This window comes from Ctenocephalides felis, unplaced genomic scaffold (genome assembly GCF_003426905.1).
Source record: "Ctenocephalides felis isolate EL2017-DRISC unplaced genomic scaffold, ASM342690v1 CF-g0.4_SCAFFOLD_01886, whole genome shotgun sequence".
Classification (NCBI taxonomy): Eukaryota; Metazoa; Arthropoda; class Insecta; order Siphonaptera; family Pulicidae; genus Ctenocephalides; species Ctenocephalides felis.
In genome coordinates this window covers 98,531,462-98,551,844 of record NW_020538040.1, presented here as the reverse complement: position 1 = coordinate 98,551,844, position 20,383 = coordinate 98,531,462, and the positions used below count along the sequence as shown (strand labels likewise).

Here is a 20,383-nt window from a genome sequence, read left to right as displayed (position 1 = left end):
TCTATCAACAACAACGTGCTGTCTGCAGAAAGAGCATCCGATTGGGTTTGTAGTACTTTGTAATAACATTAACTAGTTTTTTTTTTTCATCTAAATTACAACTGCCTGAGAAGGCATTCAGTAATTGTTGTGATTAGTTATTAAATAAGTTTTTAAAATACTACCCATTGGTAGTATTTCAAGTTAGTATAATAAATATAAATATGTGACAATAAACATTAACTAGTAGTACTAAATGAATGAAATAAATTAGCCACTTTAAATTTGAAATATTTACAAAGATAAATGAAATCGTAAAATAGTATCAGTCTTTGTAAAAAAGAAAAAAAAAACAATCAAAGTTTGAAAAATTTGATAATTTTCATGTATGTGCCACTTTTGAAAATTTTACAGAATTGTGGACATTTTGAGTTTATATTTTTCAAAATATTTATAGTGTATTTGATAATTTTGGAAAATTTTAAAATTGGGACAGAAGACATGAAGGAAATACGGACAAAATGGTATACTCGTATATGCACATATTTAACTAGTAGTGATATTTTGCTTTAAGGCAAGTTACATGAACTTCTCGATATGTGTGAATAATCGACTTATTAATAATAATTAAACTAGTTGTAAGTAGAATTCTGTCTTAAGGCAATTAAGGCAAATTGCTGGAACTTTCCATACCAAAAATTATTATTTTTTTAAAAACAATTAACATTTTTGAAAAAAATTTGCTTCGGAAAAATTAGATTTTTGAATAACTATAAATTGGACAAAAAATTACTTTTTTTTGAAAAAAAAACAAATTTAAAAAAAAAATTAAAAAAAAAAAACAATTTTTTTTTTAATTTTTTTTTTGAAAATAAATTCTTTTCTTTATTTTGACATATTTTGGAAGATCTTCACTTTTTTTCAAAGCAATCGTACTTTAACGCGTCGCCGTCTAACGGATAAACATTGGTACGGAACCCATAGGAATGTAAACAAAATTTATACTTAGTGTTAAAATTTCTATAAAATATCTGATAATGAGATGTGCGTATGTCTAAAAATAATTTTTGACCGCCAAATGGCATTTTTTTTCACTTTTTTCGTTAGATCTCCGAAACCGCTAGACCTGCCCTTATGAAAATTTGATCAATTATTCAAATCGGTTGATCTGTGTTACCGAAATCGTCGACGCAAATTTGTGTCCGAACATACATACATACACGCACATATACACACACACATACATCCACTTTTTCTAAGGTATGCCAAAATATTCAGAAACCTTTGAAACGTCGAAAAATGCAAAAGTTTTCATTTTCGATTTTTTTGCGATTACTATAACTTGACCTACGGGAAGTTAATTAATTTATGAGTGATTTATAAGTATTTCGAGTAGATTTATTACACATTATTGAAAATTTAACCCGTGTCTAATACAATTCGGACTGTTTTCTAAAAGCAAATGTTCAAAATTCAAAAAAAATATGTAATTGGACTAGTTTCCATATGATTATAATGGTTTAGTAAGTTTATTAAGACCAGATACTATATTGCCATACCAATTAAAATGTCTAATTTTAACAAACGTCAACAAATTGCTGTTATAAATTTTTCAAATTTTGATGACTTTTTTAAATTGAACGACTAGTCGTATGGCCTTAATATTTTATTATGGACTCTAAGACCATAATATCTATGGTCAAAAATGTTTTATAAAAATCGACAAAAAATATTTTGTCAACCGTTAATTACAAGAAAACGGCCCGGTCGATCTTTTCCAAAAACTAATCAGCACGATACCTAAGCAATATATTTCGAACGGTTTGTGAATTTTCAAAATCGATGCAGTATGGTGAAGCTAAAAAGTGAACATAAAATTTTACACTTTTTTGCTAATTACATGCGGCTAATTGTCGCGCAAATTATATAACCACCAGTCCTCATTGACATACATTGAATGGCTTTTAATTTTTTTAAATAAATCTAGCCGTTTTTGAAAAAACGCCGATTTAAGGTAAAATATCTGTTTATATTAAAACCCACACACGCACACACACATACTTTTGCTATCATTTGATTCAGAATGGCTTGAAACGTCGAGAAAACATAAAATTAGCATATCGTTTTTTTATGAAAACAAACTTCTCCTTCGGGAAGTTAAAAATTGGCCTTTTTTAAAAATTGGCTACGGTCAGTAACGTTTTTGCGACTACAACGTTAAAAAAGCAATAATCACAATCCTGTCAGATGTTGACCGTCATTGTCACTGTCTTACCTAGTAATCAGTTCGAACGTGTATCGCGTCTTCAAAAGTTTATCTATCCTTCCATCGAATCACAAACGTGACTTTACATCAACTCATTTCATGCCCATGGACGACCAAGGTGATGACTGCAAAGACGAAAAGACTCCATCGTTCGTGAAGATCGAATCGTGCAGCAGCTGCACTACGGACGCCTGCAACAGCGCTCCTTCTGCTGCCATCGCATCCCTCGGTGCCGCGATCGCCACGGCGGTTTTAGCCCGCCTGGTCTGATCGCTTGGAGAGCAGGAGTAAAAGTTTGACTTCCAAATTTCGTTCTTGACGCACACTTCGGATGCTTTACGGTAGACTCATAACGCGATTGATATTGTATCAGTACAAGTCTATAACTTCTGAAAACATGGAGAAGCTAATGTTGCGTTTTATAATTGCAATAATCGGTATTGGGTTTTGGAAAATGTTATAAAGATTTGAGTGAATTTGATAAGTTGAATTACATCACACCCCGCGAGAGTCGAATCAACCAATTTTGTTTTTTTTACATTTTATACAAAATTTATAACTAAAGTATATAAAGTGTTGTATTTGTGTTTGAATATTAAATGACAGTATACCTTTTTATTAGGAAACTACAAACATCTCTTGATTATAGATAAAAATATAATTTAATATGATGTTTGAAACATCACAATATTTGGTTGCTAAAAACATGAAATGCGAGTTTTTTTACGAGTACGAGTTTTCTTTAATCAATTATCAAATTCATGCAATATTAACGGTTAAGTAAAACCCGATCCGAAACGTGGAACGGTTTAACGTGAAAGCTTCACAAGCAGATCAACTTTTGTGAGAACTTACATTGATGTATTTCTGCTTAAAACTACCTATCGTGCATCAAGATCTCTTTTTTACATTTATATTATTTTGCATAGCCATATGCAAATTAGTAGATGCCTTTAGATTTTTAAAATATCTAACTACCGTAGAAATCCAAAGCGTTGCTTATATTATTTTATCTAAAAAAATCCAAATATTACATATATATATATATATATATATATATATATATATATGCGTACGTATTTAAGTTATATGTTGGCAACATATATAAGATGTAATATATTTGAAGTACCTTATTTTAAGTTGTAGTTTTTTTGTTTATAAAAAATAACATATTAGCACAGTTAATTTAATTGTAATTAAATAAAGGTACTGTAATTTATACGAGGCCGTTATTAAAGTACTCAATGAAATTTCTATTTTGTTCTGTAACTGCAGCACAAGATTTAATGCAAACTATTTACATAAATAATTGGAATAACTCAAATCAAGTTAAATGATCTATTTCAGATAAATTATTACAGTATCTTTTCATTCTAAAAATTTTATTCCGCTTTACGCAATTTTAAAACGGTCTCTGATTATTTTAATCATTATTTGTAATAATTAATTTAATGCTTATGCAAGCATTCTTATTATACTGTAATTTAAATATTGGAATAATTAAATGTTTTTAGGTTTAGGACTAGTGTATATAACAGATAAATTAATATATTATTGTTGGATTGTATTTAATTTTTAAAGAATATTAAAATCAGTGTTTGGTTTATATAGTTTTGTAATACTGTTTAAGTACCTGGTTATTTCATTATTTTAGATCATTATGAAGCAATTGCAAAAATTATTTCAAAATTAAATTTATATATTTTGACAGTGTTAATTAACTTGCAAATTTAATGTATTTTTTGTTTTTAATTATATTTGAAATAAATTTCTGGATGTATACCAACATGTATTTTATTTAGACGTTCTAACTAAAAAATATTGTCAACATATTTATAACCACAAAAATTAAATCCATGTAGCATAGAGGAAACTTTCAGTAACTTTGTTACGAATCTGAGGAATGCTTTAATGAAACTTGGCTATTATATATAGTAGTATACGAAGCAGCTACGTTGCACGCGTTTCATAGATTTAGCGTGGAAAACAGTACGTATATGTTCTGTAGAAGAGTTCAGTAAATTGCTGGACATTTATTTATTAGATACTATTCAAATAATAATTAAATTCTACATCCAAAAAGTTACAGCCAAATATCACAATTTTAAATGGATAAATTGTAGAGTGTAAGAAACGTATGTTTAGTAAGCATATACGAAGCGAATTCTCAACTAAGTAAGTATCTAAACTAAACTGGATAGAATATTAGAAAAACAGAAACCATATATCTTTATTAAATATTTGATTTTAACATAACCTTGTTTAACGTTTTTAATAGTTATAAGGCAATTTTTTAATATTTTTTTATATTTGAAATTTGATCTCATCTGGTAAATTTTGTAATTTTATACCTTCAACAGTGCATTATAAAATATTGAAAATTTTAAAGAAAAACATTTTAAAAAAAATACATAAGAAAATAATGTGTATATTAATAATGTGTTATATTTATGTACAAAATACTATGTATATATAATTACAAGCAAAAATCAATATTTTTTTAGGTAGCATCTAAGTTATACATCCGAGTTTGAAATTTAAAAACAGCAAAAACAAATCCTACTGCTTATTCCAGACATCGGCGATACGTTGTTGTTTGACTGCAAAATACTAATGCTTGCCCAGGTGTCTCCCAGGTTACGTAACTGCCACGTGCAACTTTTATAGCTGCTACGGGGTACTAACTGTTTTATTACTACTTGCATTTTACTGTATATAGTTTATAGCATCAGCATATATAAAATCTACATCAATGTTATTTAACCTTTATATGGATTGTACGAAATAGATAATCTTTTGCTTGTAAGAAGAACGAATGTAGGATTCAATAATATTTCAATTTGTAATAAAATTGGGGTAATTCGAACAGTAATTCCTATTTCTAACACAGCGGTAGTAAAGAAGTAAAATGTTGGATTAAAATAAACTGACTTTTTCGAAAATTTTGTTTTTTTAAATTTAGAATTTTTCAAAGCAATCGCGCTGCGTAACTGTTTCGAAATCAAAATTTCGAAGCGCGTAAGCGCTGTATCGCAATCTAACAAATAAACATTGGTACGAAACCTATAGAAATGCAAACAAAATTCATACTTATTTTTAAAATATCTATTTAATCTCTCTTCACTCGATTTCCGAAACCGCTAGTCATGTCTTCCCAAAAACTTAATAAGTTCTTCATTTCGCCATTACAAGTAAAATGTTCTTTGAATTATTGAAATCGGACGCACCGTTCTCTCAAGAATAAATTAAATTTTTGGCACGTTTTTTCCCGTATCTTCGACTTGGTTAAACCTGCCTTCACCAAAAACTAATCAGCACGTCTCCTTATCAATACGAATCGAATGTTTTTTGAATTATTGAAATCGCTTCATCCGTGTTCCCGAAATTGTCGACGAAAATTTGTATCTGAACGCACACACAAACATACATCCATTTTTTCTAATTGTAAGGTATGCCAGAATGTTCAGAAACTTTTGATACGTAAATATATAAATATTTTCATTTTCAATTTTTTTACGATTACTATAAGTTACCGTACGGGAAGTTAAAAAGAAATTGGAAATTGATGTATCGTATTTCTTCAAGACTTTTGAAATAGCATATAAATTATTTGAAGACCAGAACCGTTTTCGTATGGCAATATTGGCAATGCGCCCATACCATTTAGGGATAACTACATAAACAGGTTTTATAGTATTACCATTGCAGGTATGATTTATTGCAATTGCGATCACTTTTATCAAATAATATTTAACACTATTTATTTCATATTTAATTGTCTGTTAACTTGCACTCGTTTTGCGTACATGGATGGCAGCATTTTGTTCATTTTTTCCTCAACGAAACGGTTAACAGGTTCTCATGGTAAAAAACCTAGTTAATTTTCAACTATAGTTGATTTATAGGGAGTTGTTAAAAAAACTGTTGTACGTTGATAATATAAAGTTTGTTCTTATAAAGTGTCAACATTTTTGATGAATAAGATAACAAAATTTTAGTATGCATACAGTTTTATAGTGTAGTTCAGTTATGTAATTGTGTATTGTGTGTATAAAGGTGTGTCAGTGTATCTAAAGAATAGAATACAATGTGAGTGTCACCATATTTATATATACTTCAATACATATGTATTTGCCTTCAGCAGTGTGTTATTCAGCAGGACATTAAGAAAATACTGGAGTTTTAGACTTTAAAGGTTTGTATGTATAATTAAAGATTATATGTATTAACATAAAATTACACACAAAATGAAGAAAAGGTGTCTGTTTAGTTTATATGTAACAATAGTAGTAGTTATTGTATCGATGCTGGTTGTAAGAAAGAGTGTTATGTAAGTGTCTTCAGGAAACCCTGTCTTTGGATATCTACGAACACTGTTTATACTTTTCGTCTAATTTTATTGAATTTCTACTTTTAATTCGCCTTGCAACAGGTTGTGTTAAACATATAATATTGTTTGACACATTTGATGAATAATTTTTAAAACCGAAAAAAATGTTTTATAAATTTTATTATCAAGGTATTTAGACCCTTTTGTCTTTTTGAAATTTATTTCCAATTACTGTGAAATTTAGGCGCTTTTCTTTTTCAGTTATGCAAGGCAACATATGTTTTTCAGGAGATAATTTTTTTTTACTATCATTCAAAAACAATATGCGAAAAACTTTCATACATGCTACATCTTTCTTATTTAGAATTTTTATATTGTTTACTCTGTTAATTGCAACTTTAATAATTTCTTTTCTTTAGGTGGTTCAATTAGATGAGAAATTGCCTCATTTATTTTGTCAATTGTTACGTGATCCAAAAATTAATTAAAAATTAATCAAAATAAGCGCTTAAAGTCAAGTATTGTAATCTTTTCTACTGCAAGTTAATTAAACTAACAATAATTATAATATGAATTAATAGAAAAATATTTATAGTATATATTTTTTTCTATGCACTATTATATCTGATAAATAATGGTTATACAGTGATGATGTATTTAATACGTTTTAAATTAATATGAGTAATAGTTTTAGATGTGCTTCATTAGTTATTCAGAATAGTAACTCACGAAAACAACATGCACCGTTACAGCAAATATTGATATTTGTTAATTATGGTCATATTAATTCAAAGTAATTTGTCGTTTCAAAAATCACAAACACAACATTGACTCTTAAAATAAAACTTCATGAATTTTCATTAAAATAATATATGTTTATCTGGTACAAAACTACATCATTATATAATAAGGACGGCATTATTTCCTGTGCACAGTTGCATTTATGTACAATATCTTAAGTAAACTTTATATCTAGTATAGCCTATGATATAAAATTATTTATCAATAAAACTATGATAATGCTGAATTGCCAGTTCATAATTTCAGCAAGATCCCAATTATGATTAGGACCAGATTAACATAACTTGTGACAAGTCCCAGTCGGTACATTGTTTGTAGCTTATATTTTAATATATTTTAAATAAATATAATTTGAACCAACAAACTTAAAGATTGCAAAATATAATCGACAACAAAAATTTTGAGACTCTTCATTATGAAAACCTAATAGCGAGGTTACATGCAGATCTTATCACTATTCAAATACTGAAGATTCATATACAATTATATATTATGGCAGCAATAAATTGAGAAAACACCTAACAAGATACAAATAATTTTTTAGATTTCATAAAACCATGATTTACATACATAAATAAGCAAAAAAAAATTCACACAAGTTTTCTATGTGAAATTTTTTAGTATGTAGATTTTTTTTGAATATTAGTTAAATGAGTAAATCATGATTGTTATTATTGTCAAGCATTTCAACTTTAATATTCATTTTAAAATTATGCTGTAATCCCAAAAATGCAATAACAACTCAACTGACATTTAACCAATTAATATGCCTAAACTCATTAGTAAAAAATAAATATTGATGATTTTGGAATCACCAGAAACTTAAGAAATGTAAAAACATCCATAGTACTTCAAATTTGCAAATGCTCTTTGCAAAAACTATGAACATTTTGTGAGATTATTATGATAAAAACCATTTAATAATCTAAGTAGTATTATAATAATAACAATCATATATAAATTACATTTACGTGCAATTTATATATGAGCCGCTCAGTGCACACATCGATTAACTCCATAAAACAAAAAGTTGAGAAACGCGATGATTTAATGTATATTGTTTTTTAAAATTTCCCTGATAATATGAATTCAAATATAAATGTAGAAGCGTCGATGCACGGCCAGAACAGATACAGCGTTACTGAAACGATTAACATTATACAGAGTATGAAGTTAATCGAAATGGCTTCTGAAATAAATTACTTATTATTCAATGACCAAAAAAAATTTGCCATTTAACGGTGCTAATCTTTATTATTCCGGAAAGTTATTATAAATACTAAAAGTTATGATTGTACCAAGTTCTTTCCCACTAATATCTCAGTTTTTTCAAAAAGTGGAGTTAGTCGATGTGTGCACTGAGCGGCTCATATATAAATTACATTTACGTGCAATTTATATATGCGTGAATAAGTTATATTAAAAATAAGTGGAATGATTATAGTGCATTCTTTGCAAGGTATAGACTTTGTGATGATTTTAAGAGGGCTTTTCAAGTACTACATAAAAAGAATAAAGCAATTATTGGAATCTAATGTTCATTATAAATTAAAACTGCCAATATATATATTGGTATTAATATCATTTTCAAAAATATCATTCTAAAACCCCTTGTGGAGTATATTGTAAATAAAGGAGACGCATACTTACATAATACTTAAAAAAAAAGCCTGAAGTTGATTTTAATACATGAGACAAAGTGAACTAAGCAAAATTGATGATAATAAAAATACATGTGGGATTAGCAAACTTGAGCCATTACATCCATCTTTGCTATTACAAGTGCAGAATTCCATAAATACATTGTATGTTCCCGTTCGTTTTAAACAGAATCTTTCATCACCTGCAATTCCCGGTTCTCCCATATATGCACAACTTCTGTAATACCGCCATTCACCATTCACTATAAAATGTATTGATATTTAATTTTCAAAATAGTAAATTAGATGTCGTCATTTAGTATTTTCACATCACAAATAGATAAGATAGCAAATGAAAAATATTAAATACTCATGTGGAGCTCAAATAATAATAACTACAATGAAATTATTTGTTTTTCAATTTTATATATAAAAGCATACTAGTAAAAATGTGGTATTTCTTACCCTTTTGTCTTATTTTTCTGCACATGGTTGGTCGAATGCCTGGAAGATGCTCTAATTCACTTTCTTGTTTACAGTCCTTAATAGGAACTGTACTGTTATCAAAGGGATCTGCACATTTTGGGTCAGTGTCAGATCTGCAATCCCAACATTTTATACCAAAAGCTATAATTATAATTTGAAAAAAAAAACTAGTTAAAAAGACATAACCTAAATGATGGGCGTAAATCATCAATTTAATTAATTGTTACCTGTCCCAATGAAAAGACTTAATACTAATATATTCCATATAATACCCGAATTTTTATAAAACATCATCATAGAATATATTTACAATTTTCTTATGTCAATTTATAAAATATTTACAACTACGAAAAATAAAAATAATAGAAGAATGAAAGAAGTAAGGCGTGTCAACAAACAAGTATTATAATCAGAGAGTTGATGGTCAAATTATTATATTGTCTAGGGTTGATGGTACATTCACAAAATCGTTAATTAAAACCCGAGCTTCGTTTGCACGAAATTAGTTGCACTAAACATAATATTATATAAATTTTTATTCAATCTATACCATAAATACTAACAACTAGTGGTGTATGACATCGTTCGTTACATAGATAAGTAAACATAACATGGTTCGTTATGTCAAATTGCTGGAACTTCCCGTACCTTAATAAAATATTTCACGTATATTAAACGCTTTCAAATAGAAATAGATTATTATAATTACTGTAACTTTCATTATTCGTATTTTATAGACAAAATTCAAGAGTCCAAAATATTGGATGATGACGTTTATATAAGTTCACATAAAAAGTAAATTAACAGAACTTAATGAAGGGGAGTTAGAATGAAGGATCTTGCCTCATAATTCTAAGAATTATAATAGGTTGTCAAATATCACCCTTCCGCCTTTTTGTATTATAAACCAAGAGCAAAAAAGCGGAAGGGAGATATTTGACAATCTAATATAAACTTAATTGCAAAATTATAATTATTTATTTTAAGTATATAAGTAAGCTTCAGAATTTTAGCTAGAATTAAAATTAAAATCCGAATTATTTTCGATGTTCAAAAACAAATATTTTTGGAAAATTAAAGAAAAAAAATAAAAAACTAACTTTTTTTTTGGCTTTTTCCAAAAATAATCTTTCTATGAATACAACCAAACGGTTTTTTGAATCATTCAAGTCGAATGCTTTGTTCTCTCAAAAACTAATCTGTCTTTGTCAAAAACTAATTACCACTTGTCCCTATCATTACAAATGGAATATTTTTTTAATCACTCAAATCGGATGCTCCGTGTTCTCGAAAACTCAATTTCTATTTTCGGCACTTTTTGCTCCGTATCTCCAGAATGGCTGGACTTGCCTTAACGGTACAGCATGTTTCCTTATCAGTAGGAATCAAATATTTTTTAAATTATTCAAATCGGTGGATCTGTGCATACATACACACGCATATTCATTTATTCTAAGGTATGCCAAATGTTCAGAAACCTTTTAGTTCAGTCATTAGAGTAAGTTAACCTCGGAATTCAAGATACCCAGCTGTAAGCTGTAAGGTTGTTGCGTACACACTACCATATGAAGATTTTGAGACAACTTTTAGGGTGCAAATTACAAGTATTTACAGACTTACAGCTGGGTATCTTGAATTTATAGATTATTACCTAATTTAAGCTTAAATGACTGGACTATTTGAAATGTACAGTTAGGCATAAAAAAATTTGATTTTTGGATGATTACTATAATGTAGTAATAATTAACAATAAAATTATTAATTATAATCTGCAATATTCAAATAATGGTGAAATATGAAATAAAAACTATTCAGTCATTAGAGTAAGTTAACCTCGGAATTCAAGATACCCAGCTGTAAGCTGTAAGGTTGTTGCGTACACACCACCATATGAAGATTTTGAGACAACTTTTAGGGTGCAAATTACAAGTATTTACAGACTTACAGCTGGGTATCTTGAATTTATAGATTATTACCTAATTTAAGCTTAAATGACTGGACTATTTGAAATGTACAGTTAGGCATAAAAAAATTTGATTTTTGGATGATTACTATAATGTAGTAATAATTAACAATAAAATTATTAATTATAATCTGCAATATTCAAATAATTGTGAAATATGAAATAAAAACTATTTATATTTTGTCGTGAAATATCTTAATCATTAATGCCGAAAATATCAAATAATCATCATAATCAAAATATTACATAAATTATATCATAAACTTTTTTAATTATATTATATTTCTTTCGTTATATACACGTGTACAATACTCAAATGTTGCAATTTGCCAACAAAAGTGAAGAAACTTCATATAAAAAGCTAAAATTTGTTATTTCTTGTTATCTGCTTGATTTTTAACTTCCCGTAGGGTAAGTTATTGTAATGGGCCGAAAATCGGAATTGAAAATTTTAACATTTCTCGACGTTTTGAAGGTTTTTGAACGTTTTGGCATACCTCAGAAAAAATGGATGTGTGTGTGTGTGTGTGTGTGTGTGTGTGTGTGTGTGTGTATGTATGTATGGATACAAATTTCCAGTCACGTTTTAGGGCGCACGGATCAACCGATTTGAATGGTTCAAAAAACATTCGATTCCTATTGATAGGGAAAAGAGCTGATTAGTTTTTGGCAAAGGCAGGTCCAGCCGTTTCGGAGATACGGAGCAAAGAGTGCAGAAAATAGAAATCGAATTTTTGAGAGAACGGAGTATCTGATTTGAATGATCTAAAAAGCATTCAATTAGTAATGATTGGGAGAAGTGCTTATTAGTTTTTGGCAAAGGCAGGCCCAGCCATTTCGAAGATATGGAGCTAAATATGTAAAAAATGGCAGTTTTTGAGAGAACTAAGCGTCCGATTTAAATGATTCAAAGAACTTTCTGCTTGTCTTAACAAAATAATTGATTTTGGAAAAAAAAATTTTGTTCAATTTTTTTTTTTTTTTTTTTTTTTTTTTTTTTTTTTTTTATCAAAAATATTTCAGATTTTATTTTTAATTCTGGCTATAGTTCTAATATACTTTACAAATATTTTCAACTCTGCAATTCAGTTTATATAATTCTCATAAATATTAGACAATGTTACAATATTTATAATAATCTATTTGAAAACATTCAGTATTCCTCGAACATTTCGGTACGGGAAGTTCCAGCAATTTGCCTTAAGGCACGATGCCATAAATGCCTCAAGACAGAATTCCACTTACAGCTAGTTTTGTGTTTTGTTCCTTATGCATTTTTAGTTTTGTTTTCATTAAATTTTTGACGGCTTTTCTTGACGCTATTTCTGAATTTAGTAAGCATAGATTTAAAGGAATTTTTTTTATTACAAACAAAATATAAATAAAACAGTGGTTTCCAACCTTTTTTGCACCGCGTTTATTTTTTATAGAGAATAAAAATAAATGAGACCAAGACTATCCATATAACATTTACACAGATTGTGAGCAACATGCCCAGGAGTGCATTTTTATGGCCAAGCAATTCCAAGCACTGATTGTGTCAATTATCTAGGTATGCATCTAGGTCGCAGACTGACGTGGAAGGACCATATTTGCGCAAAATTAAATACTATAAAAATTCGAACCGCTGAACTTTACTGGCTTCTGGGACGCAAGTCAATTCTATCTTTTGACAATAAACTTCTAATTTACAAGGTAGTAATAAAACTAATGTAGATTTATGGCATAGAATTGCGGGGCTGTGCGAGCATTTTCAACATAGTGCTAATGCAACGTGCCCAATCAAAAATATTAAGACAGATGCTCCGTGGTTCGTTAGCGTTGAATTTATGAACATAGTGTAAAACATTTTCATAAACTAGAACATCATACAAACTCTATGGTCATTCAGCTTCTTGAGATACCAATTTCAAGAAGACTGAAGAAGAAGCTGTCCAAAGATAATATGGAGGACCCTTAGAACTACCACAACTCTATATGAACAGAATAGTAAAATCATAGATAAACAAGTATAAAGTAAAATCACTTATTGAAGTGATTCTCTATCAATATAATATTTATCAGATTAATTTAGATGTGTGTTTGATAGTTTGTGTGTATGTGTGCGAGTGAATGACATAAGCCAAATAGCTCATAGAATTGTCCTGTATTTTGATTGCTATTGAAAATAAAATTGATATATATATATATATATATATATATATACATGTATAATTTAAAACAAATTATCTTTTGTTTATTTTTAATATCATTTCAAATATTTTGGGTCATTTTCGAAAATGTACTCGACCCCCTAGAACAGCCTGTCGCCCCCCTAAAGGCACGCGCTCCAAAGTTTGGAAACCGCGGAAATAAAATATTTTACGTATGATATTAAAATACAACTTAAATATTTCTTACAAAATAATTACCGGCTCTCAGATTAATAGACTAATTTTTCAAACTTCTTTTGGTGGTGAAACTGTTAAGCAATTGACAAAACGCAAGCTAAATATACTTTGTTTATTTATTGTTTGTTTTATTATTGTGATCTTTTAATTGATTTTATAACATAATGAGAGAATATCACAAAGTATGGAAATTATTAGCTATAATGTCTGTACTAAGTACTTTCATACAATATGGTAAGACAGTGAGTAATATTTGGGAGTGGTCATGTTAGGTTATATTTAAATAATTAAATGTCATTATAATGAAAAATATGGAACGTATATTCACTCATTATTTTCCGAATATCATTATTTTTCACCTTAGTCCTATTTATCTTTGTATTCAACTTATTAGTTATAAAGGGTTAGAAACCAAAATTACTTTGGGAGTGGCTTCACTCTCTGAATCCATTACAAATTTTAATAATTAACTGATAACACTATGAAATGGAAGGCTTACTTTAATGGCAATGTTATGTTGAACATTTAGAGTAGTATTTATGAAATCAAATTTATTTCTCAATGTGGTAATGGCAAATAAAAAAAATCTTTTTCTCTTTTTAATCCTTTCTTGATTTTATGACAATATGACAAAATTGGAAGATCGTTATATTTCAAACAAATTGTGCATTTACTTTGTGCAAACAATTCACAGTTTTTGTATTTACAAAATGCAATACAATGTAGCTCACTATTCAAGCAATACTTTATGTTTAAAATGTAAACTAAATTTGAAGAAAGTACAAAAATAGCATGTGAATTATGTATATTAATATGTTATTGTATGAGAATAGTGTTTAGTGGAAGAATTATTTATTGAAGGCCTCATAGTTTGATTTATGTAGGTGAAAGTGTAAGGTGCTACCAGTGTGCCTCAAGTGATGACCCTGATGGTGAAGATAATTGTGGTGCTTATAAAAAATTTGTTAAAGAGGAACATATTCCTATAGAATGCAACAGTGATGAATCTCACTCACCAGGATCTTTTTGTATGAAAATTACACAACAAGGACCCAAAGGATTCATATGTAAGCAGTGATAATTGTAATTCTGTATATTTGATAATTGGTTGTAGTTTTGACCATAACAATACTTCATTCAAATGTGGTATAATGAATACTGATAAGTACATTTTTGATAATATATTTTCTTGTTTTGAAGGAATTATTTTTGAAAACTGCTATGTGTAAGATTTTATAATATGATATGTATCAAGGAATTATTATCCATAAATTTAACATTTGAAGTTTGAGTTCATTGAATTTTGAAAAATAAATAGTTCTACTTTTACCTTGATCTAATATTTAAATAGGGGATGGACGCTGGCGTCAAGTTATTAGACGATGTGCATCTGTAGCAGATACTGGTGTGACAGGAGTTTGCAACTGGGGTGTTTATGAAAATGGTGTATATTGGGAAGAATGTTATTGTTCTTCAGATTCCTGCAATGGTTCCTCTACACTCTTTAATCATAAACAAATCTACATGGCATTATTTATTGTATTACTACTGGTAATTAGAACATAATCCTGAGCATGTTGCGGAAAATAATTGGAGGAGTATGAAAATCATTTTAAATATTGTATAGATCGATATTTATTGTCCATTTCATTTGCAAAATTTTTAATTGACAAGAAAATTGTAGGAGTTGCATCATTAAGTATTTGGTGTAAATATGATTTTAAGATAAGATTTATTACCAGGACTAAATTACAAGTAATTTTCTAGTGGCAACAATTGGAAATCGGTAAGAATCTATTTTTCAAAATAAAGTTAAATCCACCATGTGATTGATCGAATTCTGTAACTTCTGGTAACTAATTCAAGATTTATTTTCTTGTTACTTGCACATAAGTGGGATGCATTTAGGTTGGTAATATTCTAGTTTTTCTTTCATTGATTTTAGCAGCTTCTGTTTTAAAATTGTTAGATTAAACCAAAGTGTTCAAATTATTAATCTAATTCCTAGTGATAATACTCGAGAGCTTTTATGGAAATTTTATAGCAGTGTTTTGCATGTGTGTGTGTATATATATATATATATATATATATATATATATTAGGGTGGTCCTTAAAATGGTCATTTTCGAATTTCCTTGCTCCCAGGGGCTCAAATGGTTCCAAATAGATAAAAAACAATTCTCTGAAAGTTTTAGCTCTTTATATTAACGTTTAGATAGAGCGCAATTCAATCAAAATTTTGTATGGAAATAGCATGAAAAAATTTTCAAAAATTTTAAAAACGTTTTTTAGAAGTAATTTAGCGAATAAATGAATGAATAAAACTCATTCATTTGTCGCTAAGTTATACCTAAAACATTTTTTTTAAATTTTCAAAAAATTTTCCATGCTCTTTCCATACAAACTTTGATTGAATTGCGCTCTATCTGAATGTTAATATTAAGAGCTAAAACTTTCAGAGAATTGTTTTTTATCAATTTGGAACCATTTGAGCCCCTGGGAGCAAGGAAATTCGAAAATGACCAATTTAAGGACCACCCTAATATATATATATATATATATATATATATATATATATACATAATTTGATCTGCTCTAACATATCGTAAAATATATATATAGAATAATATAATAAAAAGTTTTCCGGGCAGACTTATCATCAAACTTATGAACTAGTTCATCATTGAGGTTCATATCTTTATTATTTTCATTCTCAGCTTTTTTACATTTTTTATTTTGAGTATATTACTTATATACATTTTCATTGTGTGAAATCATTCATTGTTGTATCTACTCACACTAAGAATATGAGTCAAACCTATAATCAAAAAAATTGTATGTTCTAAAGGTTCAAAATATTGGACTATGTTATTATTTATCAATTGCATGCCTGAAAAACTGTTTATTTTACTATAGATTCAGATAGCCATATCTATCTAAAAACAAAAGAGAAAAACAAACTTTTCCTAACGATTTGAAGCATTTAAATTATTTGGTCGAAGTGAAAATAGGAAGCAATGAATATTGTATGTAATGTTTGAATTTCAAAACAATCTGTCTGATGATTGCGACATATATTGAAGAAAGACCAATATTATTTTTATCTCAGATATATATGCTTGTGTGGACTAGAGAATGTTGATGCGCTCTCTCATTCACTCATATTGTCTCATATGGTTTTAAAAAATAGTAATAGTAGTATAAGACCTTATTGAAGTGCATAAATGCATTCATATGAAAATATATTTGTCTTGCTGCAATTCTGATCCTGTGTGGTATTATTTAATGGCATTACAAAAGTTATAATTTATATATTGATAGTTTAATGACTATTAACAATGTATTTTAACTTTTAAATATTGTAAAATAAGATGTTTTATCAAATAATGTATTATATTAAATACCTATTAGTTTAAATAGTAAGATTTATACCAATCATGACAGAAAATTAATCACCTATTTTGCGTAACAATTGGATAAATGCCTCGATAGAAATGAAGAAATTTTGAATATTTGAATAATGCCATTGAAAACTTTCATCAACACTGATAACTCTATCGGGGATAAATTTTGTGCTTTTTTCTCATCATTTAATTAACAATCTTATCAGGCAATGCATTTTATACCTATTCAATTTTGTATTTTAAAATTTTGCAAATTACGCATTACAAGATATTTTAATTTGATGTCAGATCCATGAGCTTTCTACAAATCTCATAGAATAATCAAAGTGAATTTGTATTCCGTCCACATTCTTCTTGTTATATATTTTATAAGGCTTTTGTAAGTAAGAAAATTATTTTACTGTAATATAAAAGTAGCAGATATCCGTCCATATAAATTATTGTAGTATTATATTTATGAATGAAAATGAAATTTTTAAATAGTTCAAGTAGATTAAAAATAAGTGCCCAATAATGTGCCTTACATAAAGAATTACTAGCTTTAATTATAATTTCATATTTGTAATTCTTTATATACATGAACAGCTCACAATAATAGGTATTGTATAAATATAAAAGTGTAGGTTAAGATTTTCTACTTCATTTTTGAAAAATTATTTTTATTTCAAGTTATTGGTTGTATTTCTATTGTTATCTAGAATAATCTGTATTTTAATTTGATATGACGTTTTTTGTGCAATATTTTTTTTTTAAATGCTTTCTACAAAATCTCTTGAAATAAGTATATACATGTATATAAGCAAAATATTGTATTGTATTGCAAAAGTTTTAATTTTATTGAATTCAATAAAATTATATTTAGTTGTAATAAACTTCAAATTTTTATCGAACTCACTGGTGTAAATAAAGAGTAAGGTTTTTAAGAGCATGCCAATCTATAATAGGTTTATATAAATACTATAAATATAACCAGTTATGTATATTAATATGATTATTTTCAATTTAGTTATAAGACTGATATTTGAACGACTTTCAACTTTGTGTTATTCATAAAAATTTCATTTCTATTTTTGATATTAAAAAAACGATTCTTTTTATTTGAGCCTGTTAGATATATGAATATTAATAATATAATATAAATAGGCATGCTGTCATATTATTGTTTATATTGTTAAATTATAAAAGATTTTAAAAACCATTTATTATATCGAAATTGCAATATACCTATAGAAAATAAAAGTATCAAAATATAATTTTGCTTTTTATATGTAAGTGCATACCAAAATTTTATATTTTGGTTGTTCTTTATATTGCTAATTCTTCAGTTGACCTATTTTACTTAAGCAAAGAAGTCCTTTGTGTGGACTCTCAGCTATTCCGGCTTGAGACCATAATGTGGCTGTCTTGCTTGTTTGTTTAACTGGTTTAAAACAAACATTGACTTATTGGCTATTTGTAAATTGGTTGAAATAAAAGTGTGTACAATACATTGTTTGTTAAACTTAGTATTTGAAATTAACATCAAACAAAATAACTTGTGGATGGAGCTTGAAGTCGAAACTTCGACCTGCTAATTTTGTTTTCTCGACGTTTCAAATCATTTTGAATCATTTGAGAATAGTTTTTTGCAATGACCGGTCTAGCCGTTTCTTTCAAATTAACAGAAAAATATAAAATTTTATGTCCACATTTGATCCAAAAATCCTGAACCACAATTTTAAATATTCAAAACCTGTTTTAAAGTTGGGAATCTTGCTGATTAGTTTCTGATAAAGATTGGCCGGGATGTTTCTTCGTAATTGTTTGATGAACGTCATGGTCTTGGATAAGTGGTTTAATTATAAAAAATTACTAAAGATTGGAATAATTGACCAGGTCAAAATTTCAAAATTGTATTGTTAATTACAACTACTTAATTCTTCAAAATTGATTAATCGATCATTTACACATAACTGAAAGTTCAACTTGTGCTAATTGAAAATAAATAATTCATATTGAAAAAATAATTAATAAATAGATACCAGTTTCGTAAATTGATTACTTATATAATAAAATTATTATTTAAAACATTATTTCAACGAAATATGAACACGAATTTTATAAATAAAAAACAGATTATATATTTATATTAATAATATTTTTATTTTTGTTACTAATAATAAATTAAACTTTGGTCATAAATTCAAAAATCAACTTTAATTAACATTTGTTCCTAATTATTATGTTGTTATAAATTTTATTACTTTAGAAATACGTTACGTTAGTACATATACATTTTATTGAATTGTCAAATAAATTATTCTTCACATTATATTATTTAAATGATTCAATCTCCCCACATTTTTCAATTTTTCCTTATATATAATTAGATAACCAAGTTGATATCAGATGTCGCGACGTGGTATAAAATATATACCGCATACCTTACCAAATAGATGTTGCATGCCAAAATCCTACTGTAAGAAGGTTTTAAAGAGTAGCGTGTTTTTTTTTCTTGGTGAAGTGGTCAATTTGTTATTGAAGGGAAGTGATACCATTTGATATTTGTTTATTTGAGTTGTGATATATATAGTGCGTGTGAGTGCGTGTTTAGTTCAGTATCAGAACGTTGATTAGAAATATTAAACTGGAAGATAGGCGAACATTCGCTTTACTGCTCAGGTATGAGTTATGATTGTTTATTTATTTTCATAATTGATTTCTTAGTTGAGAGCTGACTGTTGCAAATTGTTTGTTCAGATGACGTAATAATACCCGTATTAAATTTGGGTCTACGTTTATTACATATGTTTTGAAATAATATAGTTAAAAAATGGAAATGACTATTAGATCTTCTGATATAAGCTTATGCAAATATTCTTTAATATTGAAATACGTCTTTAACATGTATAAACATATATTTATTATCTTCAGATTTCACATTGTACAATATATTATATATTGTTTTAACAATTCTTGTATACGGTACAATTTCTCAATGGTGATACTATTGAGTTATTTGTAGAATAATCTTAAATGATAAATTCTCACATAATCAACATTTGTGTTTATTAAAAACAAATTTTCTATACATACACTTTTATCAAAAGTTATAGTTATTAATTAAATTTATTACTCAGGAAAC

General features: G+C 27.7%; 2 protein-coding genes across 2 annotated transcripts; one reads left to right on the top strand and one right to left on the bottom strand.

Moving 5' to 3' along the window:
- Positions 1–9,051: 9,051 nt before the first annotated feature.
- On the bottom strand, positions 9,052–9,871 carry LOC113375228. The gene is made up of 3 exons (XM_026615172.1): positions 9,730–9,871; positions 9,482–9,643; positions 9,052–9,279 (listed from the first exon to the last, which is right to left on the bottom strand). Exons 1-3 carry the CDS (start codon positions 9,797–9,799, stop codon positions 9,059–9,061), a joined length of 453 nt encoding a protein of 150 aa, XP_026470957.1. The 5' UTR covers positions 9,800–9,871; the 3' UTR covers positions 9,052–9,058.
- Positions 9,872–13,980: 4,109 nt separating this feature from the next.
- LOC113375226 lies at positions 13,981–15,873 on the top strand. Its single transcript, XM_026615171.1, has 3 exons — positions 13,981–14,089; positions 14,740–14,922; positions 15,207–15,873. The coding sequence occupies exons 1-3, from the start codon at positions 14,020–14,022 to the stop codon at positions 15,419–15,421; spliced, it is 468 nt and encodes a 155-aa protein (XP_026470956.1). The 5' UTR covers positions 13,981–14,019; the 3' UTR covers positions 15,422–15,873.
- The last annotated feature ends 4,510 nt before the right edge of the window (positions 15,874–20,383 follow it).